Source organism: Phyllostomus discolor, chromosome 9 (assembly GCF_004126475.2).
Source record: "Phyllostomus discolor isolate MPI-MPIP mPhyDis1 chromosome 9, mPhyDis1.pri.v3, whole genome shotgun sequence".
Lineage (NCBI taxonomy): Eukaryota > Metazoa > Chordata > Mammalia > Chiroptera > Phyllostomidae > Phyllostomus > Phyllostomus discolor.
In genome coordinates, this window is record NC_040911.2 from 101,790,007 (window position 1) to 101,814,997 (window position 24,991).

The window sequence follows — 24,991 nt, forward strand, 5'->3', positions numbered from 1 at the left end:
GCCGGAAGTGCCTGCAGCAGTCGCCTGAGACCCCGGAAGTTGATTCCGCGGGGGACTGTTGCTGCCTCAGACGCCCGGCTTGCGATGGGTTGCGACGGAGGAACAATCCCCAAGAGGCACGAACTGGTGAAGGGGCCCAAGAAAGTTGAGAAGGTCGGCGACGTGGGCCCGGTGGGGACTGAGAGTGGCGGGGCCCCCAGGGAGCGAGGAGAGGTGGGCGGTGGGGCCCGCGGGTTTCTAGGCGCAGCTGCGCTCTTCGATCCCATTTGGAGAACTCAAACGGAACAACAGAGTTCATAACCGACCTTTATCGTGTGCTTGCTGTTGCCGTTCACCCGGCAGTACCCTTAACATGGGGTGTCTTGTGCACTTCTCACATCCGTACATACTGTCGCTGCCTCCACTGTGCAGACGCGGAAACGGAGGGTGAAAGGAAAGGAGAAAATCGCAACGCAGGTGACAGCGCCAGGATTCGAAGCCTCTGTGCTGTAGTGACAATGCTACAGATGGCTGCTGTTTATCGAGCTCTGTGTGCACTCACATCACTTTCTCGGGGAAGACGTCCCACAGCGTTTCCTTGCCCACAGGAGACCAGGCCCTTCTCTTAAAAACGGCGTAACCCCCTGTACACTGCGTTCGTGGTTGACGAGTGACGGTCTCAGAGGACAGGAAGCTCCTGGGGGCAGAGCCTGTGCCTTTCCCCCCTCTACAAATAGCACAGCCCCTAGAGCGCTAAGTACAGTATATAATGAGTTAATGAACGAGTGAATAACGCCTAACTCTTACGGGTAATTTGTCGAGTTATATATAATTTCCATGCTCCCGACAGGGAAATTGGGACAATAACACGACCAAGATCTCACCACCCATAGGTAGTGAAACCTAGATTTCCTTTCAGTTACTCGGCATTTCGGAATTAGAAGTAGTGATTGCTCACTAATAGAAGGCACTGGAAGCATCTCAAACAGTGTCCCACTGGCGGCAGGTCTCTCGGTGCCCCACTGCAGTGCGGATTTTGATAAGAGCTGTTGAAATTGCCCAAGTGTGGCTCTGGATCTGGGGGGTGGGTAGAATAACAATTGCAGTGGTGTGGGTTTGGCTTGGTTTGGTTTGGAATAATAGAGTAGTGATTGGTAGCATGGTCTCTGGAGCCAGCCTGCTCGTGTTCTAGATCCTTCGTGTACTTGCGGGGCGACCTCGTGGTGCTTCACTGCCCTCAACAACAAAGGCACAAATGCGGAAACACCGTAGGGTGCTTCTGAGGGCTGGGAGATGAAGTCGCAGGAACTGTTGAGCACAGTGCCTGCACCACGGCAGACACTCAAGCAGTTCTTGCTGCAAAAATCAAATCTAAGGGAAGTTTTTTCTTTTTCTATTTTTATTTTCTACCAATGTGCCATCTTGTTACAGTATTCAGGTTTGGCATTTTAGGAGGGGGAAAGAGTGGGACGAGGAATATTACATGGATTAACTATCCTTGGAAGGTTATGGAGCTTCTTAACATCTGGATTTTCAGACTGTGGATAAGGGCTTGCTATGCCCATAGTGAACATTTTGCAAAAAACACTTCTGTTAAATTGGTGATTTTATAAAGAATAGTCTTTGTGCTCAACTTTTAAATATGAATGCCTATATTATCAGTTTTTAGTCCTTAAATCCTGCTAAAACTTTGGAGCCCTTCCTATTGTTATAAATTAACCTGCACTGCTAGCTTTTTCTGTGTGGCTTCCCAAACTTACTGTTAAGATACAAATATTAATATTTATATGTAGCTTGCATGAGCAACCTAATGACTTAATGCAAACTGTTTGATCATAGGTGTCATGTCTAGAGGGGACTTCATCTGACACAGTATTGGTTACTTTGACTTCTTTAATCCCAGCTGCTTGTGTCACTGTCTTTGTAAAAAAGAAAAATCATCAGTGTGATACTACAGAATGAGCCTTTATATGTAGAACTGTGGACTGTGTTCAGAGGTAAAAGTCAATCTAAAAGAATTTTTTTTCTTTTCTTAGGTTGACAAAGATGCTGAGTTGGTGGCCCAGTGGAACTATTGTGCTCTAAGTCAAGAAATCCTAAGGCGACCAATAGTTGCCTGTGAACTTGGCAGGTATGGATCCATAATTGAAATGAGTTTTTATTAAACGATTCTGAAAAGAATTTTAATGCGTCAATGCAGTTCTCGATTCACCAAATGTGAATTATTGTGAGCACATTTGCGAATCCTAGGTTATCATTCCCTGTGAGCATACTGTTACACACCCTGTTCAGTTTGGCTTATTTAACCCACGGGTTGAAAACTCACGGGTGGGCAGGCGTTGAGCTATAAACACAAAGGCACGCGGGAGCCGTGCAGGGTCACCAGGGGTCACGGGGATCGTGGGGCCTGAGGGCAGCCAGAGAGTTTGTGTGCTGTCCAAAGGGTAGCTGTCACCCGGTGCCACCCCGCAGTGCTAGTTCAGGAAAGTGGTGGGCCCGGTGATTCTCTAACTGCTGGTTTTGTTTTTTTGTTCAGGAAAAGTTTAAAGTGTATACTTTTATATTAAATTCCCCAATTTTTAGAATCCCAGTTAAGGTCCAGCCAGCCCTCAGACAGGCAGTTTGCGACCCTTGATTTTGAACTAGCTTGTTTCTTTGTATGCCCTGGATGTGGTTGAGGGAGGATTAACTTCCCTTTTTCAGTAAGGCTGAGTGAGCATTTCCGTTATCGAATGTGGAATGACTTTGGATTATCCACAGTTTAGTCTTCATCCTTCATGCGAAGGTTAGTTGTTGCCAGAATGTTTTGACTCATCTGTATTGTTGCAGACTATACAACAAAGATGCCGTCATTGAGTTTCTGCTGGACAAATCGTCCGAGAAGGCTCCCGGGAAGGCAGCCTCACACATTAAGAGCATTAAGGTGAGACAGCGGCTCGGGAGGACCCCCGGGTCTCTGTGGGTGAGGCGTATCGTGCGGAATTCATGTAACTTATAGCCTGACCTCAGATACTGGGGACCGCAGCCCCACCCGGCCGGCCAATGGAGGTGTGATTGGGGCGGCCACTTGAAGTCCAGCCTGAGGGTCCCGCACCTGTACTTTCGGCATTGTAAACCTGTTAGGGTTTGATATGTGCGGAAGAGCTTGGGAAACCCTTCCTGTGCTGTATAACTGTTGGGACACCTCGTTTTTTAGTTAAAACCAAGCTACTTGAGTTTTTGGTTCGGAAGATACTTTACAGCATTGGAGAGTTTTAGACCACTGTTAAACCACGTGGTTCTGTCCCGCTGACTAGAAGCTCCGATTGGAAAAACAAGTTTTTAGTAAAGGAAGTTGGTTGAGAGGACGGCATCGCCCAGCGTGGCCGGTGAGAGTGGAACCAGGAAAGCAGTGCAGAGCCGAGGGCCCCTCGGCGTGTCGGACCGGCGTCCCGCCCGTGCCGCGAAGACCTCGTCCGGGCCGCGGGGCAGGCTGGGTTACACCCAGACCAGAGCCCGGACTCCTGGTCGGAGGCTTTGGGCTTTTTCTTTTTTCACTTCTCTTTCTTTTTAAATGTTTTATTATTATATTAGCTTTTTGTTTCTGTTCTTGGAGTGATTACAGAACACAGGATGTGTTCATTCCAGGCAAGTTAGTAATTCTGAAATGCAGCTAATCCTAGTACTGTAGAAATAACTGCTGATTTTTGTCGTCTTTTGCCGTGGGAAGAGAATTCCTTCCTAAAAAAACCGTGATAACATAATTATCTTACCTCAAAAATGTGATTATTGTTAAAATTTATTTATATAAGTCTACTTAAACCACAGTATTCAATAGATGTGGTTGAACTTTCCATTTTATTTTTTAATTTTTTTATCTTTATTGTATTTTTAGTTGCCTTTTAGACTCTTTACACCCCCCGAACTTTTCATTTTAATGCCCATGAGACCGTGGTGGCCTCAGATGGCACGGTTTCCTCGGCGGCCAGAGGAGCGTGGCGGGGGGAGGGGGCTGGGGGTGCGGAACAGCCTCGGCGAGGGGTCCTGAGCAGGGAGGGAAAGGTTCCCTTCTGGATGAAATCATCGTGAAGCTTTCTTTTAGAGGACCGATTTTTTCATGGTAGAAGTCACTTTTCCTTAAATAGCGTATTTGTGAAATAGAAATTAACTAACTTATTTGCTAGTTCGTGAATTGTAAAAATTGTGTTTTCTCTTCCAATTTATGGTTTAATTTCCTACCCACGTTAATTGGCGGCCGAAGGAAAGTAGCCAGGAAGAAGAGGTTTGAATCGGGAGGCACTAGACTAACAGTTTGTGGGTTTGGGCTGTTACCAAGGCCACAGGTGATCCACTTATCAAACAAATTATTAAAACATCGATGGCTCTTCACAGAATGTGACAGAACTGAGGCTTTCTGACAATCCCGCCTGGGAAGGGGACAGAGGGAACACGAAAGGGGACAAGCACGACGACCTCCAGCGGGCGCGGTTCATCTGCCCGGTCGTGGGCCTGGAGATGAACGGCCGGCACAGGTGCGTGTCGGGGGGGGGGGGACACCGGTCCTGGGAGGGCTGTGCCAGAGCCTGGGGGGCACGCAGGCCCTGGGCGGGGGGGGGGGGCCTTGGGCCCGCAGAGGTCGCGCCCTACCAGCCCTTGGGACCTGGTGTCCAAGCCCGCTCGTCTCTGTCGTCCGTGGCCTTCCGTTCTCGAGAGCAGGGGAGCCGGAGGCAAGGAGGGGTGTAGCAGAGACCTCCCCTGTGCAGCCTGTGCTGCTGGTGCTGCTTATGAGATGGGCCGGTTACCCGGTCTGTTCCTGCAGGAAGGACACAGAGAGCCAGTGTTTGCTGTCAGACAGCCCGCTTCCTTGTCATTGCTGAAAACTGTGCAGTGGAAACAGTGTCACAGAACGTGTGGGTGGGCGGTCAGCCGAAGGCCCAGCTGACGATAACTTGGTTTGAATTTGTAGCTGAAAGTCCTGTGGCCGAGCACCAGAAGTCTTCAGGTTGAGATTTGTGTGGAACGCCTAAGTGACCTGTGTATGTTCCTCCCTTAAAAAATGGGAACGTTGAGCGGGTTAGTAGGTGCCTGTGAGTGGGATGTCGCTCCAAACCCTGTTGCCACCGTTGAGAAAGGTCTTTCGCAGCTGGTAGTCGAGACGGAGTCTTCCATCTAACACATCGCACACTGAAGGGCAGTCACTGTCACTGTTTCCGGGGAAGGGGGGAAGCATCCCAAGTGAGAACCCCCCTGGGCTGTGGAGCGCATTTCGCCCGGAGCTTTCCGGCACGTGGGTGAACGTGCCCGTCACAGCCGCAGGGGTGCTGCCTGCGGCAGGCGTCGGCAGAGAGGCCCGCCGCTGTGCTCCGGGAGGACGGGCGGGCGGACGGCAAGGCCTTCTTCTTCTCCAGCGGGCCTGCACTTAAGTCATTCGGGCCTGTCTCCCGAGCCTCCCGCCCCGCGGTGACCGGCAGGTGACGGGTGATCCCTCGGCTGGATTGTGCTGACCGCTCCTCCGTGCAGGCGTGTGCCAGAGCGTCGGGTTGTGCCCCTTCAGTAAACGCAGCTCCTGGCCACCAGTTGCACCCAAGCAGACCTGGAAAACAATCACGGAAAACGCCGCAGTCCACTCACTGGTTGGGTGGAGCAGGCAGTCCCTGGGCACCAGACTCAAGCACCTGACCCCCAGCCCCCAGCCACCATTGCTCTGCCTTCTGGCCCAGTGGCTTTATATACCCCGGGCATGTCAAGTAAACAGCAGCAGAGGGTAAGTGACCTTTTGTGTCAGTTCCCCACTTTTTAAGAAAACCGTGACTTGCCCCAGAAGAGGAACTTAGCAGAACAGCTGCAGTTCCGGGTCCTGCGCAGGGATTACCTGGAGCCCGGTGCTCTGATTGCGGCTTCCTCCCGGCTCTCCCTTTCGTTTGCGCTTCCTCCTCCTCCTCCGCTCCGCCCGGCCACCCGGCCTTCGCCCGCGCCCTCCTGTTAATGGGGCCTTCGCACTAGAAAGTCAGTTTGTTTTATATTTGGTAAAGTTTGTATAGTAAAGATTTAAATGCATAGGAAAACAGAAATGAATTACTAGTATAATAAAAACATGGAGCCTTTTTTCAAAGAAAAACAAGGAATTTCTTAAATTACTGCTAATTAGTAAGCACCCATAAAATGGGTTTTTGGGGGGGTCCTAAACAACACTTAATGCATTTAGTATAATGTTGGGAATCGGGTTTTATTGGGGCGGTCTGCAGCTGCTACTGTTACCAGGAAACTGGAGACCCTCCCACTGTGGCATTTCTAGAGGACTCTGTCCAGTGGAAGGTGCAGGTGCTCCGTGCGCATCCCCTGCCCTCGCACCATTCATTGTGTGGTGTTTCGGGGCCCCCCCAGGCCCTCCCAGCACCCGCTGCCCCACGCCTCTGCGGGTCCAAGTGCGAATGTGTGTTCTCCCCGCAGTCGCGGAGTCGTATTATACATGTTCTGTAACCTTTCCCCTACCGCTCTCATTTGAGCATGTTTTCACGGCCTTTGTAGAGGCTGCCTCATTCTTTCTTTTTTCATCCTCACCCGAGGACTTGCTCACTGACCTCAGAGCGTGGGAAAGGGAGGGAGGAGGATAGGGAGAGAGAAACATCGATGCGAGAGGGAAACCTCGTTCCGCTGCCTCCCGCAAGTGCCCCGACTGGGGCTGAACCTGCACCTTCCGGGTCACAGGCAGCGCTGCAGCCCGCCGAGCCACGCTGCCCAGGGCGCCTCACCCTTCGCGGCAGCGGCCCCGCCCCCCACCGAGGAGCACGCCGGTGTTTCCTCTTTCCCGCGGTCCCAAGCGGCGCTCTGCACTGCGCCACTTCGGAACACCTGGAGGGATTCTGGAGCGCGGGCTTCTCCCGGCCCCGTCCGGCTGCCCTCCTGGCCTGCTGCGTCACGTCCGTCCATCGTGCGCCCGGCCCCACCAGCAGCGGGCTGTTCCCTCTGACACTCGCCGCCGGGGTCCTTGAGCTTCTCTCGTTACTGCCGCAGAGGGAAGGCATTATTGTTGTCAGCAGAAGCATTTCTGTAACGGCTGAGTTGAAGCATCTATTACGTGTGTTGGCCGTTTGTATTCGTAGGAGGGACTTTGTTCCAAAGGCTCTACTGCAACAGGATGGGGACGGCACTGTGGCCTGTGTTTGTGGTTTTAATTTACGTATATAAATGCAACACAGTGTGGCCATTTTTCAGTGTGGTTCTCGGCCTCTGGGCAGACTGAACAAATGTTAGTTGACGATGTGGGCGATAGTTTTTTACTTACCCTTCAGCCATTCTCCACTTCGGGTTATTTCTCCAGGTTCTGTTTCCTGCGCTGCTGCGGTTGCGTGTTTTCTGAGCGAGCCTTGAAGGAGATAAAAGCAGAAGTTTGTCACACGGTGAGTTGTTGACACACATCCGTGGTCCCGTCTCAGTAGCCGAGGAGATCGGGTGGTCCGGAGCCCCCCTTCCACATGTTACCGCAGCCTCAGTGGGCTCTTCGTGAAGCGGGGCCTCGTTCGCCGTGGGTCTGCTCCCCACCCTTCCACAGCCTGTCACTGCGGGGAGGCCTGCCGGGCCAGCTCAGACCGGGCCTGAGAGCCGCTCTTGTCCCGTGCCAGTGTTCCCTCGGCCCGGCCCCGCCGGCCTGGAGGGGGCCTCCCGGGAACCTCAGCTCCAGAGCGGCAGCCTCCTCGGCGGGCCCTGCCCGCTCCCCTCTTCCCGCCCCAGGCCTCTGGCTAGCCCGCTGCCCTCTGCCAAGTGTCGTCCGCAGCTCCGAGGCCGTTTCCCCACGGGACCGTGAGGGCGTTCCTTTTCTTTTTTAAATAGGACTTTACTGTTTTTAGAGTGATTTCAGGTTTACAGTAAAATGAAGAGGAAGGTCAGTGATTTCCCGTACTCCCTCTGCCTCCCCCCCAGCACAGCCTTCCCCGTCCTCGCGTCCCCACCGGAGTGGTGTGTCTGCTGCCCGTCCTCGTCACCCAGAGCCCATAGTGTCCTCTGGGCGTCACTCCCGGTGCTTCGAGTTCCCTGGGTTTGGCAAACATAGTGACCCGCGCCGTCCACCATCACAGTGTCATACGGGGCGCCTTCACGGCCCTGAACGTGCACCGTTCCTCCCTGGGGGTTTGAGGGCCGGCTCTCTCCCGGGCATGCCGCGCGTCCTCAGTGAATGCTCGGACAGTGAGCAGACGCTGGTGTGGGGGCTCGCGGGAAGGGAACGCCCGTGGCTCTGCCGGCCCGTGGCTCTGCGGGCCCGTGGTGCTGCCGCAGCCGGGACGTCTGCGTCGGGGTGCTCTGCCGGCCCGGGGAAGGCCCGGCGTTTGGTGTGGTGTCGTGCTGCCAGCGGCTCTGGCCTGCGCCTCACTCGCGCAGACCCCACTTGGACTCGTGAGACCTCCCGCACCGCCTCGCCCCCTTGTGAGCGAGCCCTTCCTTCACCGGCGTTGGCCGAATGGCCGAGAGGGCCCGCCCGGTCCTCCGCACTGTTGGGGGGCAGGGGTGGTGGCCCTGCCCGCTTGGGACCCACTGTCCGGCTGGGGGGAGAGACACTCGGCGCCTGAGCGAGGCCGAGTCGGTGGGGCAGGGGCTGCGACGGACACACAGAGGGAGCCGTCCCCCAGGGAGAGGGGCCCCCGTGGTGGTGGCCTGTGGCCTGCAGGGTGCGGGGGAGGCCGCCGAGCAGAGTCTGAGCAGAGGCTCATGCGGGGCAGAGGTCTGTGCTGGGACAAGGGACAGAAGTGGGCGGAGGAGAGGTAGACGAGGTCGGGGGCAGGCGGGGGTCACTCCACGCAGGTCACACGGGGCTGCTGGACTCCGCTCCGGGAGAGGCAGGAAGCCGGAGGCAGCGATGAGCTGGACCACAATCCCTCTAGAGAAGAGGCCAGGCGTGGAGGGGGCGCCCTGGGTGGTTTCGCTTGTTGGGGACGCAGAGACAGCAGAAGGCAGTTCATTGGTAGGGAGGAAGTCGGTCTGGGGCGATGATGAGTAAAGCCATCGTAGAATTTGGGGTCTGCCCATGAAGCTTTTCCAGAGGAGAGGCGGGAAGGGTGCCCTCAGGAGTGGGTTCGTGCCCTTCACGCACCCGGACTGACAGCGTCTCCTGTACTAAAGATGCGGCGTGGGTGCCCCAGGGCAGCGGGGCGTGGGGCACCGGCCCTGTGCTCAGCAGACTGCCGTCCTGCAGGGACATGGGTCACCTTGGACAATCATGTTCCGCCGTGTTGTCGGGGGGCAGGTACCCAGTGGACGGTAAAGGTGTCGTTGGCGTGCAGGGGCCGGAGAACTCCCGTTGACCGTGGGGGTGAGGAATGGCTTTGTGAACGGGCAGGCGTTCGTTCTAGGCCTTGAGGGCGGGCCGTTCCCCCTCAGTCAGGCCTTCCCGGCGGTGGGGACGGGACACACCAGCTGAGGGGAGGAGGGCCGTGTGGGCGGCCCACAGACAGGACAGCACATCGGGGCGCGGTGGCTCCCAGGTGGGCGCTCCCGCACAGCGTCAGCGTGCCTTGGGGCAGCGTCCGTTTGGCCCTGGGGGCCCGAAGACCTCTCCCACTCCCCCAAGGGTGGACCTCACGCACAGAGCCTGGCGGGCAGGGCCTGGCGAGACTGTTTTGTGCCGTCTTTGTGTTTGTGCTTATTTTACACCTATTGCAAGGGGTGCTGTTTTTTAAATTCAGGGTAGGGCTTCAAAGTTGACTTTTAAAGTAAATTTAAGGAGAGCCCTGACTGCTGTGGCCCGGTGGGTTGAGTGTCGTTCCTCGAACAGAAGCGTAGCCGGTTCGATTCCCTGTCAGGGCACGCGCCTGGGTTGTGGGTGTCGTCCCTGGTTGGGGGAGTGTGAGAGGCAACTGATTGCTGTTTCTCTTCCTCTGTTTCTCCTTCCTTACCCTGTTTCTAGAAATAAATAACATCTTAGAAATAAATAAAGTAAATTTAAGTAGAAACAATGGGTAGATTGAAGGAAAAATGTTCCGGTCCGACAGTACTTTTGGCAGAGTTGGCCTGCCATTTGTGGGGTGCTGTTGTGAATGATGGTAGGTGCTCAGTGGGGGGAGGGAATGGGGGAAGAGATGGGGGGTGTTGAGAAGAGGAGGGGGAGGAGCAGCCGAACTTGGGGGAGGAAGAGGCCCAGGCAGCCCGAGCAGATGGAGCCCGGGCTTGGGACTGCGGCACGGAGCGGGGGAGCTGGGGAGACGGGGGAGATGGGCCGAGGTGTGAGCCGGGGTGGGTGGTGGGGACTCCCCGTGCCAGGTTGGGGAGCAGGCCCCAGTGGGCACGCAGAGGGAGCGAGCCTTCCATGCAGCAGTTGGAGGGCGGGCGTGGAAAAGGAGCCCGTGTGGGGGGCGCCGTGGGGAAGCGGGCGCGCGGCCGGCTGGCGGCGGGCGTGGGGTTCTGTCCGCAGGAAGGGCACCGCGCATCCGCTCTGGGTTCGGCCGTGTGTGCGGCAGCCAGGCGTGTGTGCGGGGCTGCTGCAGTTACACACCTGAAAGGGGGTGAACGGGAGAGGCGGGAAGGGAAGCTGAGATTGTTGCAGGAGCCAGACGCCCTAAGTCAGGGGCCCCAAACCGGGCTCCCGTCCGGATTGCCCCAGTGGTTTGCTAAGCTCCCACTCCCCGACTCAGACCCTGAACCAGAATTGTTGGGGTGGGTGTGGACGCCCAGCGGATTTCTCCTTTTGTGTGGAAGTTCCCAGGTCAATCCTAATGGGCTGCCCGTTTGGGGGGCTCTGGTCTAAAGCAGTTGGACATTTTTTGCTCTACCCCCCATAATGGTGACCATCCCTTGGATCAGTAGGCAGCGTTCTTTTTTGGTTTTGGTTTTGGTTTTTTTGATGGAAGCAAAGGTTTTTTTTTTTTAATTTTATTTATTTAGGTATGTTTTTATTGCTGACACTAGTGGCAATGTTCCTTTGCACTGGCTGACCTCACGTCACATCAGCAAGCACGTTGCATGACACACGTAACAGCTTTACAGAGAAGTTGGCTTTATTTTATGAAAATGCAGGACTACAAGGGAACTCTGAAGTCGTTGTGCAGGTGCTTGGGAAACTGCGCTGAACTGCAGCCAGCCGGAGCGTGTGTGCCTTGAGCGCTTCAAGGGAAGGGAAGGAAGCGGAGGAAAGGGGAAGTGCCTGCGTCAGGGGTGTGCAAGGAGGGGAGAGGCCGGGCCCTCCTGCAGGCGAGGAGGGGCGCTGGCCGCAGTTCGGGAAGGTGTCCGGGAGGAGGAAGTGTTCTTAAAAACACATCTGTGGCCCTGGCTGGTGTGGCTCAGTGGATTGAGCGCTGGCCTGGGAACCAAAGGGTTGCCAGTTTGACTCCCAGTCAGGGCACGTGCCTGGGTTGCTGGCTGGGTCCCCAGTAAGGGGCGCAAGAGAGGCAACCACACATAGATGTTTCTCTCCCTCCCTTCCCCTCTCTCTAAAAATAAATAAATACAATCTTTTTAAAAAATAAATAACATCTGTTGCCAAAAGAGCAAGGTAATAAGCATGTTTCCCCTTATATAACCTACATAAATACTGCCTTTGCTTGGGGACATCGAGTACTCGTTAGCTTGCCAGAGCCGCCACAACGAGGTGCCCTGACTGGGTGGCTCGATAGAAATGTGCCGTCTCCGAGCCCTGGAGGCCGAAGGCTGAGGTCCCCGGCAGGGCCGGCTCCCTCCCAGGGCTGGGACGGGGCAAGCCGTCCAGACCGGTCTGCTGCTTTGCAGGTGGCCTTCTGGTCCCGCGTCTCCTCACGTGGCCTTTCTCCTGTGCAGTCCGCCTCCGTATCCACGTTCCCCTGCTTCTGAGGACGCCTGTCACCCTGGACTAGAGCCCACCCGAGGGACCGCCCCTCCCTTAAGGGCATCTGCAGCGAGGTCACACTCTGACGTGCTAGGGCTAGGGTTTCAGCACTTGGGGGACACAGCGCAGCCAGAAACAGGGTGCAATCCAGGAGATCGTTGAGCGGGGGCACTCGCTGGCCCTCGGGGGTGGGGTCTCTCATCCATTCGTTCACGAAACCAGCGTGGAGGGCCCCGTGCGGGTCGGCTGGGGCTCACACACCGGAGCTGGCCCGGGACTGCCACCTCTCCTTCTCTGGGCTTTAGAGTCGAATATGCAGAACTAAGGAATTAAATCCCTGCACACTTTCTTTTGAGGCCCAAACTCCAAATAATAACGTTTTTAAGTGAAGAATCAATGACAAATTTGTATACTGTTATCAGGAGTCATACTAAGCACCGCCCTCAGGGTCCGAGCACTGCGGTAACACTGGGTGACACAGTGGAAGCTTCCAGCCGGCCTGCTTTCTTCCCAGGGAAACACAAGGACTCAGGCTCAGAGGTGGGCCGGACCTCCTCTGGTTTCTGGAGTCTTCTCCATTCTGTCAGCTGATGGGGACTCAGAAGGGAGCTTTTAGCTTAGGGGGTTTTAATGGGCTGGGCCTGGATCTGGATGTGGTGCTTGTCACTTGTCCTCACATGCCATTGGCCAGAACTCAGTCATGTGGCCATGCCTAACTGCAAGGGAGCCTGGGAAATGTAGTCTGGCTGAGCCCACGAAGAGGAGGGGAAGCCCAGCCCTTGCTGCCTCAAGGAAGAAGGACAGTGTCTGCGGTGCATTGGGGAGACGTGGTCACAGTGAGATGCGGCCAGCGTCACAGTCCGGAGCAGGCGTTTCCACTTTCTAGGTGGTGTCTGAGGTTGAGAGGAGCCGGCAGGAGCCTCGGTGGCTTTCAGGGTGTGCGTTTTTTCTGCATTTCAAAGCAGCCTGGCTCTGGGCTCTGAAGCCCAGGGTGTGCACGCCGGCGCCAGTAGACAGGTCCAAAGAGACGCGGTTGCCAGGTGGTTTTGTTTGCACTGTAAACAAATCACCTGCCAGGAAATTAATCGTATCCCCACTGCGTCCCTTCCTCCTTGTAACACGCCACAGGGCGCTGGAGGGGTTACAGGCCGCACAGGACGGGGTGCGCTGGTCACTCAGACGGAGGCCCGTGGTCCTGAGTGTCGGCGTCAGCTGGGAGGTTTTGTTTTCTCTTCTGAAGAAATGCAGACTCCCAGGCCCCTCCCCAGACCTGCAGAATCGGAGTCTTTGTTTTAACGAGATGCCCGGGATCTGCGTGCACAGGAAATTCTGAGGCGCGCTGGTCCAGGTCACAGGGGCGGACATGGTGGCGTTTGACTTGCCGGCTCTCTGGCTTTGCTTCTCGAGTCTTTGTGATGGGCGAGTGGGTACGCGGGTGTTTAAAGTCAGGAGTAAAACAAAAATGTACACCCTTGCTGGGTGGTTTGTTTGTTTGTGAGTTCTTTTCATGGGGGCTGGGGGGTGGGTTGAAAAAGTGAGAAAATCAGTTAGGGAGGGGGGTGTCTTCGACAGTGGTCCGCAGATTCGCTTTTCAGGCTCTGGCCTCCGGGTGCTGTAGCTTCTGCCGCCTTCGTGGGCACTGGGAATGTTGGGCCTCAGCATCCAGCATCCAGCACAGGCGCCTTAGGCTTGTGCAGGTGGGGAGAATCTAAGGAAAAACTGAACAGGAGACGGTGCATGCTAGCGAGAAGTTTCTGTACCTAGGAAGCTAGAGAAATTACCCCAAGATCCCCGTTAATGCATCGGCTTTAAGATGCAGTCTCCGTGATCTCTTTCTCAAAGCCATGAAAGTGGCCAATAATTAATAGCAGTCTTGTCCAGAGCTAACGTGTATCAAAGGATCATTTCCCCATCTCTCTTCGCTGGTTGAATGTTCTCGTATTTCAAGTCAAGGAAACAGAGTGATACCAGCAGGAAAGCACACACTCCCCGTAACTCGCAGCCCGGTGGCTCAGCTCCCACGGAAATCACTCTGCCGCGGGAAACGCCAGTGCGGTTCCACGGGAACCTCCGCCTGCTGCAGGACGCGCTGCCGCTGCCACCTCTGCAGGCACGCCACCGCGAGAGGCTCCGTCGAGGACTCGAATCTGCTGGCAAACAAGGCAGGCGACCGCACCAGCCGCGGCAGGTCTGCTGGCCCGTAGACACAGCTGTCCGGGTCGGAGCGGCCTGCGGGGGAGACCCAGAAACTCAGCTGCCTTCGTTCCCGCGCCAGTTCGCTTCTTTTTACTTCTTACTTTAAAGATCTCACTTATTAGAGAGAGGGGACTAGAGGGAGAGAAACATCGATTGTTGCTTCTCGCACACCCCCAACTGAGGACCAAACCCTCAACCCACGCATGTGCCCTGACCAGGAATCAAACCTGCGACCTTTCGGTCTGCGGGACGACGCCCAGGCCACTGAGCTACAGCAGGCAGGGCCCGTGTCAGTTCGCATTCACACACACAAGTGACCTGCTCCTGAGGTCTGTGAGCCCCTCTGCTTCACAGGGGTTCAGAGTAAACAGGACCTCCGTGATGATGTTGATGGGCCGTCTCTGTTTAGTTTCGAACTCACGATGGGAGGGGAGTTTCGTTCTTTTTGCCGGTGGTCGCCGGAATGTTCGGTGGCTCCTCTGAGTGGACACTGGGGGGCTTCGGCTAGCCGTGAGCACGAGAGCGCTGATGCGACACTTGGCTGCCTGGAGAACCTGAATGCTCATAGCTGCCCTGTGAGGCCCGTGAGCTGTGCAGCGTTTTCTTGCTTGTGGGCATGTCCGTAAGAACCGAGTGGGCTTCCGGAGGCCACTGCTTCAGCCCTCGACTGGTTCCGCGGAGTGCGTGTCTGGTGTGAACGGAGCCCAGAGCTGACTGGAGTCCTCCGGGGTGAGCTCAGTGGCGTGTTTTATGTGCCCGTCACTGCGCTTGGCTCTTCCTGCTCCTCTCAGCCCTCCCACCGGCGCTGCGGGGGTCGCTGCGGGGGTCTCTACCGTCACCTCCAGGGTGCGGAGGAGTGAGCTCTCAGCTCATGTGGGGGGGGTGCTCTGTCCTTTCTGGAGACCCTGCTTGTTCCTCCACTCGGCTCTGCCCCCTCCCCCCAGGCACCCCGTGCCCGAACACCTACCCCGAGGAAGTGTTACCTTGAAAGGGGCGGGACTCCACGCACAGAAACACCCACTGAGACCGAAATCGTCCGAAGACCCGTCCCTGTGCCGAGCAGAAGTGCTCGGTGGTGAAGGGCTGGAACCGGACCGTGGGGAGCCCGCCATGAGCGTGCTGTGGCCGTGACTGTCCCCCAGCTGGGCCACGTCTGCCTCTTTAAGGACAGGAATCACGGCAGCCCTTCAGACGCGGCCGGCGAGGGCCGCCTTCGCCCGCTGGAGAGCGTGGCCGGGGCTGCCCAGGGGTTGAATGAGCCACGTGAATCTGTGGCTGCGAGATGTCACCGAAAACCTTCTCAAAACGCATAGACCACTTACACTGGGTTGGGAAGTCAACCTTCCCAACAACTAAGCCTGTAATAAAAAAATGTCTCCAGTTTCTTTTAAGGAGCAAGTACTGAGATCGGGGGTGAAGTGCCTGGCACAGCGACTTCCGTAAGGACTCGGGTACCTGCCCGATTCCGCCCGGTGTTGTCACAAGCAGCACAGCGAGGGAGCGGCCGGGCTGCGCTCTGGAACATGTCTTTCCCGCAGACAGGCGGGAGCCCACGGGAGCTCGGGGGTGGGGGGGCCCTGGTGGGGAGCAGTGCCTGCGGTCCTCTCCTGTTCCGCTGGGGAGGCCCGGGGAGCACAGAGCTGGCCGCTGACGGACGTTCGGGTCTGAGTCTGGGGGCCGGTGGGGGAGCCGGCAGCCCGTGTGTTTCTGCCGGGAGACTGCGGAGAGCGGCAGCCCTGTTGCGTGTTCACGCTGGGAACTTGTATCAGCCCCAAGTACTTAACAGTGTCTGCACTTTGCCGTGTGAATCTCACACTTAAGTAGAAAAGGTTTAAGATTTGTCTCCAGGCCGGTTGGATCACCACTAACCCCAGATCTCTGTAAACGTGAGCGAGGCAGCGGCTGTCTCGCTTCTGTGAAACTAGAAGACTCCTCTTTCCGGGTTTGTCTCCGCGTTTACCTTTACATCCGTCACATGCGTCTCCCTCCTCGCTCCCCCGTTTCGTGGCTCGAATGCTGCCCTCCCAGCCCGCGCCTGGGGTGGCGCCCGGGGCGTCTGCGGGAAGAGAGAGACACAGGGAACCTGCCGTGGGTGCCGGCCCCTCCGCCCCGTTGTTGGACGGGTTCTTCGGGGCCACCCACTCCACTTCCTCTGGACACGGCCGCCCTCGGACCGTGGCCGCCAAGCCCAGCCCTGCTCGCAGTGCGCAGTTGTCACCGGGTAGCAGGCCCGCTCCTGGGGGCTGGGGCGGCACTGCTCTGGCGGCGGCCTCGGGTGGCCACGCCTCGCGTCTCGGTTTTCCTGCCTGGGTCTCGTTCTCATCCCCCTCTGCACCCCTGGCCCCGGACCCAGGTTCGCAGCGTGGCCTCCACGGCTGTGTGGGGCCTCTTCGGGCTGTTTGCTCTGCGAGCCCTCTGCAGCGGCTGGAAAGGGGGTTCCAGTGGGCAGGAGAGACTGTAGAACTGCCCCAGCCCATTGCTCCTGGGGTCATCGTTCTGTCGTCGGGCTGATGAGCTCAGCCGTTCCAGCTGGACACCCCCAGCCCCCAGGAGCCCACCAGCCGTCCACGAAGAGGAAATAAGGCTGCTTGAGGGGCATCAGCTCCCCCCACCTCTCAGAACCTACCTCCTAGATCACATTTGCCACCCCAGAAATGACTCACTTTCATAGTTTTCGTTCTTAAGGAGGCCCTAGCATGGTGCCGGCGCTCGCCGGGATTCAGTGCTGCTCACCGTGCGAGCGAGGGCGGGACAGCTCTCCCGGGATTCGCACAGAGGCTGCTCAGAGGGCTCTGTGCTGTGTGCAACCCCTCTGTCTGGGCGGGGAGCGAAGCAGCAGGTTGGTCTGGGGACAGGGTGCCCCCTCGGCCAACCTCAGACCCCTGCAATCAGAGACTGCTCTGCTCCCCACGTGTTCTTGGAGAAGAGGGAGCTGTGGACCGAGCCCCGTGAAATAGCCGAAACGGAAAGGCTCTTCAGTTAAGAACAAGCTCCCCCCCCCACCCCCAGCCAAGCACACCGCGTGCTGCTGGGCGGTGCTTACCTTGCAGGCGGCTCAGAGTCGCCCAGTAGTGGCGCTCTGGGCTCTGCAGGGCCCTGGACCACCGGAGCATGTCTTTTGCGCGGGTGTCAGTCAGCACGAACTGGACGAACGCCCTCGTTAGCACGTAGTGAGCACTTCCGAAGTAGACTGTTAAGTTGTGGGGTGCTTCCTCTGGGAACCCTTTGTTTGGAGATCCATAGACCCTCCCTTTGGGCGTGGCTTCCGGCTGGCTCTGGCTCATCCTGGATCTGGTCTTCGCCGGCTGGACTACCCCAGGAGTGAGGTTTCTGCCGTCCCCCTTACTTCTGATGTAGCGCACGATTTCCCTGTTGGTTTTGATGGGGAAGTCCTGTCCGCAGAGGTTGAGGACGTAGTGCCACTGAACTGCGGAGCGGACCAGGCCCTCCATGCAGCTCAGGTCCGCCCGGAGCCTCGTGAGGCCGGGGCGAGCCCCCGCCTCCCTCCTCGGGGAAGTGAAGACGTTGTCAAAACAGCTCGCCAGGGTCTGCACGGCGGCCTTGTGCTCCTCCGGGGCGCCCTGGTCCACCTGAACACAGTAGACGTTCTGCGGAGCGTAAATAGCCCCGAGCAGCCGCGCGAGCGTGGCCAGGTCCTCGTGAGCGGCCACAACGTACGCCAGAGGGAAGCTGCCCTCCTCGGCGGACAGGGGCCTGGACACGACGCGCAGCGCCCGGGAGATCCGGGAGCAGTTTCCCGGTGCCTGCAGGTGAGCGAGCACTTCCGGTCCAAGGGGGGCTTTGCAGAACCGTGCGACCTGTGAGGCTGCCCCTCTGCCCTCCAGTAAAGCCGAGCACAGCTCATCGGGATAAAAGCCACACTCCGAGACTGCTGGGGTGGGGGGCTCCGCGCCCGGAGCCCCCGGAGCCGCGCTCCTGAAGTACAGGAGAGCGGAGACGCAGGCGGCCGCGCACACGAGCAGCCCCGGCCTGGCGGCGGCGCGCAGCCGACTCATGCCGTGAGCTCCGGGCGGCCTCTCGTTACCATGGCGCGACGGCTCCTCCTCGGGCCTCCTGAAAGAACAACGGGCGGAGTTTAGGGTGTTGTGCACCCCCAGCTTTGCTGGAGCGCACGCCCTGCAGGTGTGTGATTCAGCCCCTCTTCTGCGCGTGCCCGCCTGGGGGACGGCAGCACAGTCGTCAAGGGACGCGCTTGCCCTCCGCCCTCCCGCCCCCCTCCCTCTGGGCAGCCACGGACTCCCGTGGGCCCCTGTGGGTCTGTGGGCGTGTCTGTCGTTCCTACAAACAGTCGTACGTGGAGTGCTCTGTGCCTGGCTCCTCTCCCTCAGGATGGCGAGGCCAATGCGCACCCACGCCGTTGCACGTGTCACCGCTTCCTTCCCTGCAGTCTCAAGGCCCTTCCCTGTGCTGTCGGTCCTTACGTCAGATTTCCCGGGCCGCAGTGCACTCCGGTCTCCGAGTTGGCAGCTTGGTGGCGGGAGCGCCGTAAAACCTGCACCGAGTGCAGGACGGGTGAGTGGCTTCCGGGCAGTGAGTGATGCTTCGAGGACTCTGCATTCGCTTTGCACACATGCCCAAGAGCTGCCGGAGAGCGCCCTCCAGTAGAAGCACTCACCGGACTCACGGTTAAGGGTGCTGTTTGCATTTCTTCCCTTTGTACAGTGCTAGCATTTCCGCAGCGACGGGACTGATGTCCCATTATAGTTCCCAGACTGGAATCGTTTTACATTTTATGTTTTCGTCCAAGCATAAAATACTTGCAAGGAGTTGTTTCACACCGCGTCACTGTCCTCATTAACCGGAGCCCGAGAGTGTGTTTTTCTTGTTGTCTTTGTCTTCTGTGGCCTCCCCCGCCCCGCAGCGAGCCCCAAGGGCCATGAAGCAGCAGTCTGGGCTGGGTGTCGTGTGTCACCATGGGCCACCCCCCGAGGGCAGCACCGGAGTTCTGTTGTGATAGGGCCCCTCTGCTGTGAAGACTTTCCCTGGGGAGCCGGTAGCGTCCCACAGGAACTCCTCTCGCTGCGTCTCTTACACGTTTATTTAAAAGGTAATAATCCCCTCCAAGTACATAGATAACGGGCATCTTTAAAGACAGACTTAAAATATTATGCCGTGTGTTCTAGAGTATTACTGTTTGGACCATTCCTCTCAGCTGAACTCGATTAAACAGTTGGGTCTCCATTTCCTGGTCTCTGGGGGTGGGGGGGGGGCGGTGCAGGGCGGGGCTGCCTTCCAGGGACTCCAGGGTGGGGGCTGGAGCGGAGGGCGTGAGCCCCCCACCGGGGCTGCCCGGTGCTGTGTGGGGTTGGGGTGTGTGGCGCGCCCCCACAAGCAGTGCAGCCCCCAGGCCAGGAGTGCCAGCTACACTCTCTCCGTATACTGTGTGTTTGTCCTTAAAACAGAAAAAAAAAGGCCCTGCAGCCACAGCAGTGAAAATTCTGTGTCTGTCATCGCTGGGCTCAGAATGATGTCGGAAAGCGCGCTGCAAGCTGGCACTCTGTTTCCTTGAGCCGCTGGAGCCTGTAACGAGAGACTGGGTTTGACCTCAGCGACGGTCCCGTCCGTCCGGGGAAAGAGCTGTCCAAACCACAGCTCGCTTGTCCCTGAAACGCACTTGCGTTCTCTCGGCCACGTTGACGTGCAGGGGGACTTGAGGCTGTCCGCTCAGAACCACGGGGGCAAAAACAGCACCATCGTCATCGGCGCAAGTGCAGACCGAGAGGTCAAGTGCAGACCGAGGGGTCAAGTGCAGGCCGAGGGTTTGCCCGTGGCTTCAGGCCAACTCAGTCGCCACCTCCCGTGTGCAGGGGGGACGAACAGCGGCATCTGAAGCTGGGGATTCTCGCGGGTTTCACACTTCAGACCGTTCCAGTCCTGCTGGCTTCGGCTGAAACGGACAGTGAGGGCTGTTTTTGAGAGAAAAGGCTTCCTGCTGCCCCTGCATCTGGCAGCGTTACTGATACCCCAGTGTTTCTGGGCCAGGGCCCTAGAGGAGGCGGAGGAAACAGGCCTCATCTTACTGCTAATCCCTGCGCGGGCTCCGCCGCACCTGGTCTCTGCGGGGCAGCAAGCACTTACCCGAGACGCCCTTCACGTCCCACGCGTGGGGTCCTGCCCGTGGCCCGGGCTGGCTTCTCCCCTCGGCTGCTCCTCCTGCCGCGGCTGCTGCCCGAGGCACGTGAACAGAGTCTCCTGGCGGGTTTGTTCCCTCCTGTCCCCGGAGGACTTCGTGCTGCTTCGTCCCGGGTGTAGACTGGAAAGGAGTTGCCGCCCTGGCCTCTCGGGGGGGGGAGTTTGTCAGGGCTGCGCGGCTCCGCCGACAAACCAGGCGGCAGCAGGGGCCTCTGGGTAGCTCTGGTACTCCGTAGGCCGCGAGGAGATCCCACCGCCGTGGGCCGGCGGCTGCAGATGCTTCTGATGCTTCTGAGAATAGGAAGCCAGATTTGGTGGTTTGACCCTTTTCCACCAAAGGGGTTGTTAAAGGTTATTTAAAATCTGGCTTGCTTCCTAAGGAACGTTTGGCACAATCCGAGTGTGTCCAGAGGGCCCGATTTCAGGGACACGCCAGCTGGGCCGGGGTGCACCTGTGCCGGCGCGCCTTCCAGAAGGGGCGGGGTCTGCTCGCCGTGCACGGGCCCTCCCTCACCTGTGCCGGCTGGCCCCGCCGGGTACTGGTACTCAGCACCCTTCCCTTCTCAGGCTCGTAAGGTCCTCCTGTCTGTTAGCAGGGAGGCAGAGGGGCGTGAACCCCACACCTAGGGACTCCCCGTCCTGTGTCTGGATGCCTGGCTTGACGCAGAGTCACACGAGAGCGGATTGGCTTCGCCGGCGTGTGCTGACCCAGGTCACCGGTTGCAGAGCAGACGCTGCCGCTGCCACGGAAAGATTCGTCGGGGCGGGGGGGTGGGGGGCGCAGGAAGAGTCTGGGCTCTCCAAGCATGTGGGGTTGCAGCTTCGCTGTGGGGGACACGTGTGTGTCTTTTACATAAAAACAGCTTCACGCAGCCTGTCAGCGGGAGCCCCTGTGGGGTCGGAGGGGGGTTGTGTGGACACGTGCACATCCCGTGAGTGGAGGGGCTCGTTGTGTCCAGCAGGTCCAGGGAAGGACAGGTCCTCTCTCGCCGGAGAGGCCGCCCTGCCGGCCTGTGAAGCATGTTGCTGCGGGCCCGGCCCTGGGGGCTGAGGCTGGCTGGGTGCTGAGCTCACCTGTTGGCTCACGTCCCGAACCTGGAAGGAGGGTGCTCTGAGCCAGACGGCCGGGAGAAGGGGAAGCGGAGGAAACGGGGCGCCGCCTGCCTGCCTGCCGCTGTGCACGTACACAGCTCGGAGGGGGCTGCCAGGCCTCACGTGCCGACCCGATCATAAGGTTACACGAAAACCTTAACAAATATGATGGGCGTATGGCACACACATGTCATTTACACAAGAGGCAACACGAGTGGGGGTGCGCTTCTTCAGGACAAAAAGAGCTGTCTTTTGCCTTTCAGATTAGCATGAGTTTTTTTCCTTTAAACTGTGTGGTGTGATGGGCCTTCTCCCAGGTTGCAGGGATTGTAAGGTCACGTGACCCTTTAGGGACCCCCTTTGGCTTTGATTTTCATTCCCTTCCACCCTGGCTTGGAACAGTATCTCTTTCGGCCACATTCTCCGCTGTCGTGAGAACGTGGCCGTGGCCCACCCACCCAGAGAAGGAGCCGACCCCGGGGGATGGGTCTGGAGACAGGACACACGTACCCCCGCTGAGGCAGCGGCCCCGAAGCCGGCTCAGCCCCCGGCGGGCAGGACAGCAGCGGGGGTCCCGGGCGCCGGAGGGGCAGCGGCTGGGCTGAGCGTGCGGGTCTGGGGGCCGCGGCCGGCCTGGTGACCGCCTGCCCCTTTTCTGCTCTCCCCAGTGCGGGGCTGCCTTCCAGGAGGACGACGTCATCGTGCTCAACGGCTCCAAGGAGGACGTGGCGGCGCTGAGGGGCCGGATGGAGGAGAGGCGGCTGCGGGCCAGGCTGCAGAAGGTAACCGACCCCGTGTGCGCCTCGCCTGCGTCTCCGGGCTCTGCCGGCCGCTCCCCTGCGCCGGAGCCGGCTGCCCTGCGTGGTCAGGGGTGACCCAGACCGTGCCCCTGGCGCAGGACGGAACGCGGCCGGGGGCGGCGGGGGCGTGGGTGAGAGTCTGTGTGCGTGCGTTCGCCCCAGGCCGGTTTCCTGAGTGGCCGTGGCGGCGGCGGCGTCGAGCAGAGAGAAGAAGGAGAGGAACGAGCCTGACGTGTTTCTGACGGAAGGCAGTTGCAGAAAGGGTGCGCTTGTTCTCACCGGTCAGGCTCCGGGGGAAAGGGGGAAGGGGTGTCTTCGCGGAAGCTTCTGGAGACGTCTGCGTGGCAGTAACCAGCCGGCTGGCCCTGTGACTGGTGTCCTCTGCCCGCCCCAGGCTTCCTGCCGAGGTGTGCAGGCCCCGGGGGGGGGGGGGGGTGCAGGCAACGTGCCCCCTCTGCACCGCCTCCGCTGCGACCGGGGCTCCGAGCGCGTCCGAGTCTGTGGGTTTCCAGGCCTGGGCGTCACCCTCCGATGTGGGCGTGTGGCCTGTGTGTGTGACGTGAGCGCAGGTCTCTGTGTCTGGTGCAAGCGCTGCAAACCCCAACTGCTGCGCGTACACACGTGTCAGAAGTGCAAGGCCGCTGCTGCCAGGGAAAGGTGTTCCTCCCGCCCTGCCCGGCCCTGGGGACCTTCCGAAGTAATCACCTGTACGGCTGTGGTGCCCTCTTTTGGCTGCGTGGGAGAACGGCATTTTTAAAGTGATTCTCCGAGTGAACGAGGGTCTACTTACCCTCTCTGTGGTTGAAGCAGCTCTGACACAGCTGTGTGGTTTGGGAGCGGTTGGTTTCTTTTTGTTAGTTTTGCTGCCCGATGTAACTGTTGGGAGCGACAACCCCCACCGCCTGGGCGGCCGAAGCGCCCCCAGCAGGGCCTCAGACCCCCGTGGGTCTGAGCAGACAAACGTGCGGGCAGTCGGGCAGCTTGGAGGAGCCCCGCTGGTGCAGGGGTGAGGTGGGCCCCGTGCGGCCCGGCGGGGCTGTCTGAGCCGCGTGAGCCCGTGTCACGTGCCTCCAGCTGCCCCCGTGTGTGTGTGTGTGTGTGTGTGTGTGCCGTGGTCGCCGTCAGCGCTGCCGGTGACCGCTGAGGCCTGTCCTCTCCATGGACCGTTTCCGAGGGTGTGATTTCCGGAACACGGGACTTACGTGGGTCCGCACAGGTGGATGGGTTCCTGTGTGGCGTGGGCGCATCCGTGACTGGGAACTCGCAGGGCCCTGGCTGGGGGCTGGTGCCGATGCCGCCCCCTCCAGCCCCCCTCTCCTCCCGCAGAAAGCGAAGAAGCCCAAGGCGGCAGAGTGCGCGTCAAAACTGGATGTCGGCGAAGGTAAGGGGTCGCTGCGGCGGAACCGGCTGTGGGGCCGTGTGCGCAGTCCGGTCCGTGTGCGCGGTCCATCCGTGTGCGCTGACCCTGCTCCTCCCACGGGCCCGCAGGACCGTCCAGAGCGAAGCCTGAAGAGCCCAGCCCGGACTCACAGGACAGGAAGGCCGCCCCGGCTCCCAGGAACGCAGGTGGGTCCCCCGGAGCCCAGGGAGAGCTGCCAGGGTCGTGGGCGCGAGCTGGGAGACCGGGGCCCCGTGGACACCTGGGCCCTGAGTCCTGCCTCCACAGTGTGCTGAGCTCCCTGGGGACTCACACCCAGTCACTGCTCCCTGAAGCAGGGCCTGGCGGGGCCTGTTCCGTCGCCCCGTCCAGCACACACTTGCGGCCAGGCCAGTGAGCCACACGGCTCTGGCCCAGACGTCGCACGGGGCCCAGACAGGTTGGAGGGCCGAGGCGCAGCTGCGGGCAGGGGCGTTGCTGAGCCCCCCAAGGCAGGGTCCCCTGTGCACGGCACCTGGCCCTTGGAGCCCCCCGCCCCCCACCTGCCTTGGCCAGGGTCTCAGAGAGCCGTTCAGCGCACCTGTCCTGAAACTCACTGCCCTGAACTCCAAGAGCAGCACTTATTTCACAGAGAGAACACCGGGTGAGAGGGCGTGTGGTCTCGTGCTGTGAGCGGCATCCGCAGTGGTTACGGGTTCCAGTCCCCACCCTGCGCGCAGCAGCCCCCTGGGAAAACGGGCTGGCCACGCCCCCGGCCAGGAGGCTCCGGCGCCCGCCAGCCACGGAGCTGGGCCCGGGCGCCGTCATCCCTGCCATTAGGTGGGCGGCGTGGTTTTAAGTGGCACCTTAACTGTCGCAGCCTCGTCCGCTCTGGGAGTCGCCGACTGAGGCGGTGCCTCTCAGCCTGCCTCCCGCGTGAGGAGGGAGACTCCCGGGAGAGCAGACTGGCCTCCCCCTCTGAGACTCTGGTGTGTGGAGGGCCCTTGAGTCTCAGCCACGAGTGTTGCTTCCCCCCCCTGCAGCTAACGGGGGCTCTTCCGGGAAGGCCGGGAAGCCGCCCAGCGCCGCCACGAAGAGGTCCATCGCCGACAGCGAGCAGTCCGAAGCGTACAAGTCCATCTTCACGACCCACAGCTCCGCCAAGCGCTCCAAGGAGGAGTCGGCGCACTGGGTCACCCACACGTCCTACTGCTTCTGAAGCCCGGGCGCGCTCCCTCAGGCTCGGGCTCATGGGGGTGGGTGTGCGGGCACCGGCGGGGCCGTCAGGGTGTCCCCTGAGCCCCGCTGCCAGCGTGGTCACTCTCGCCCGGAGGGGGGCGTGACCTCGCTGGACCACTGCCCGGGCCACTCCACCCTCGTCCCCGCCCCCGCGGCCGCGCCGCCTGCGCGTCTGTGCTCGCAGTCATTAAAGGTCCCGGGTGCCTCGTGGCTGTGTGCTTGCCTCATTTCAGCTCCCATGCAGACGGGTTTGCTGCCCGCACGCCTGTTTGCAGGGGCATCTGAGAGCCCGGGACTCGGGGCCAGGTGTTGGGGGGGGGGGGCGGGGACTCACAGCTGATCCTGCGGAAGACGGGAGAGAGCGGGTTAGTTGGCACCTGGCGGGTTAGTTGACTTGATACAAAAATA

At 59.3% G+C, this 24,991-nt stretch overlaps 2 protein-coding genes across 3 annotated transcripts; one reads left to right on the forward strand and one right to left on the reverse strand.

Moving 5' to 3' along the window:
- Window positions 1–5: 5 nt before the first annotated feature.
- Window positions 6–24,793, forward strand: RTF2 (replication termination factor 2). 2 transcript variants are annotated; one of them, XM_028524478.2, is made up of 9 exons: window positions 6–153; window positions 2,016–2,110; window positions 2,809–2,902; window positions 4,351–4,490; window positions 7,280–7,358; window positions 21,856–21,969; window positions 23,314–23,368; window positions 23,476–23,553; window positions 24,388–24,793. In XM_028524478.2, exons 1-9 carry the CDS (start codon window positions 85–87, stop codon window positions 24,561–24,563), a joined length of 900 nt encoding a protein of 299 aa, XP_028380279.1. In that variant the 5' UTR covers window positions 6–84; the 3' UTR covers window positions 24,564–24,793. The 2 variants fall into 2 exon arrangements, with proteins under 2 accessions (XP_028380279.1, XP_035865875.1); XM_036009982.1 differs by having other exon boundaries at window positions 24,385–24,625.
- On the reverse strand, window positions 13,062–17,958 carry LOC114506555 (beta-1,3-galactosyl-O-glycosyl-glycoprotein beta-1,6-N-acetylglucosaminyltransferase 7). The gene is made up of 3 exons (XM_028524304.2): window positions 16,986–17,958; window positions 15,903–15,998; window positions 13,062–13,975 (listed from the first exon to the last, which is right to left on the reverse strand). Exons 1-3 carry the CDS (start codon window positions 17,956–17,958, stop codon window positions 13,758–13,760), a joined length of 1,287 nt encoding a protein of 428 aa, XP_028380105.2. The 3' UTR covers window positions 13,062–13,757.
- Window positions 24,794–24,991: the final 198 nt, after the last annotated feature.

Excerpts from the sequence above, each read along its gene's own strand:
- RTF2 (XM_036009982.1), top strand. The coding sequence starts at position 85 with ATGGGTTGCGACGGAGGAACAATCCCCAAGAGGCACGAACTGGTGAAG. Across the intron at positions 7,359-21,855 it reads AAGCAGAAGTTTGTCACACG|TGCGGGGCTGCCTTCCAGGA; the intron begins GTGAGTTGTTGA and ends TGCTCTCCCCAG. Across the intron at positions 23,369-23,475 it reads AAAACTGGATGTCGGCGAAG|GACCGTCCAGAGCGAAGCCT; the intron begins GTAAGGGGTCGC and ends ACGGGCCCGCAG.
- LOC114506555 (XM_028524304.2), bottom strand. The coding sequence starts at position 17,958 with ATGAGTCGGCTGCGCGCCGCCGCCAGGCCGGGGCTGCTCGTGTGCGCG. Across the intron at positions 15,999-16,985 it reads GACTCTGAGCCGCCTGCAAG|ACGCCCCGGGCGCCACCCCA; the intron begins GTAAGCACCGCC and ends CTCTTCCCGCAG. Across the intron at positions 13,976-15,902 it reads CGCATGTGACGGATGTAAAG|GCCGCTCCGACCCGGACAGC; the intron begins GTAAACGCGGAG and ends TCTCCCCCGCAG.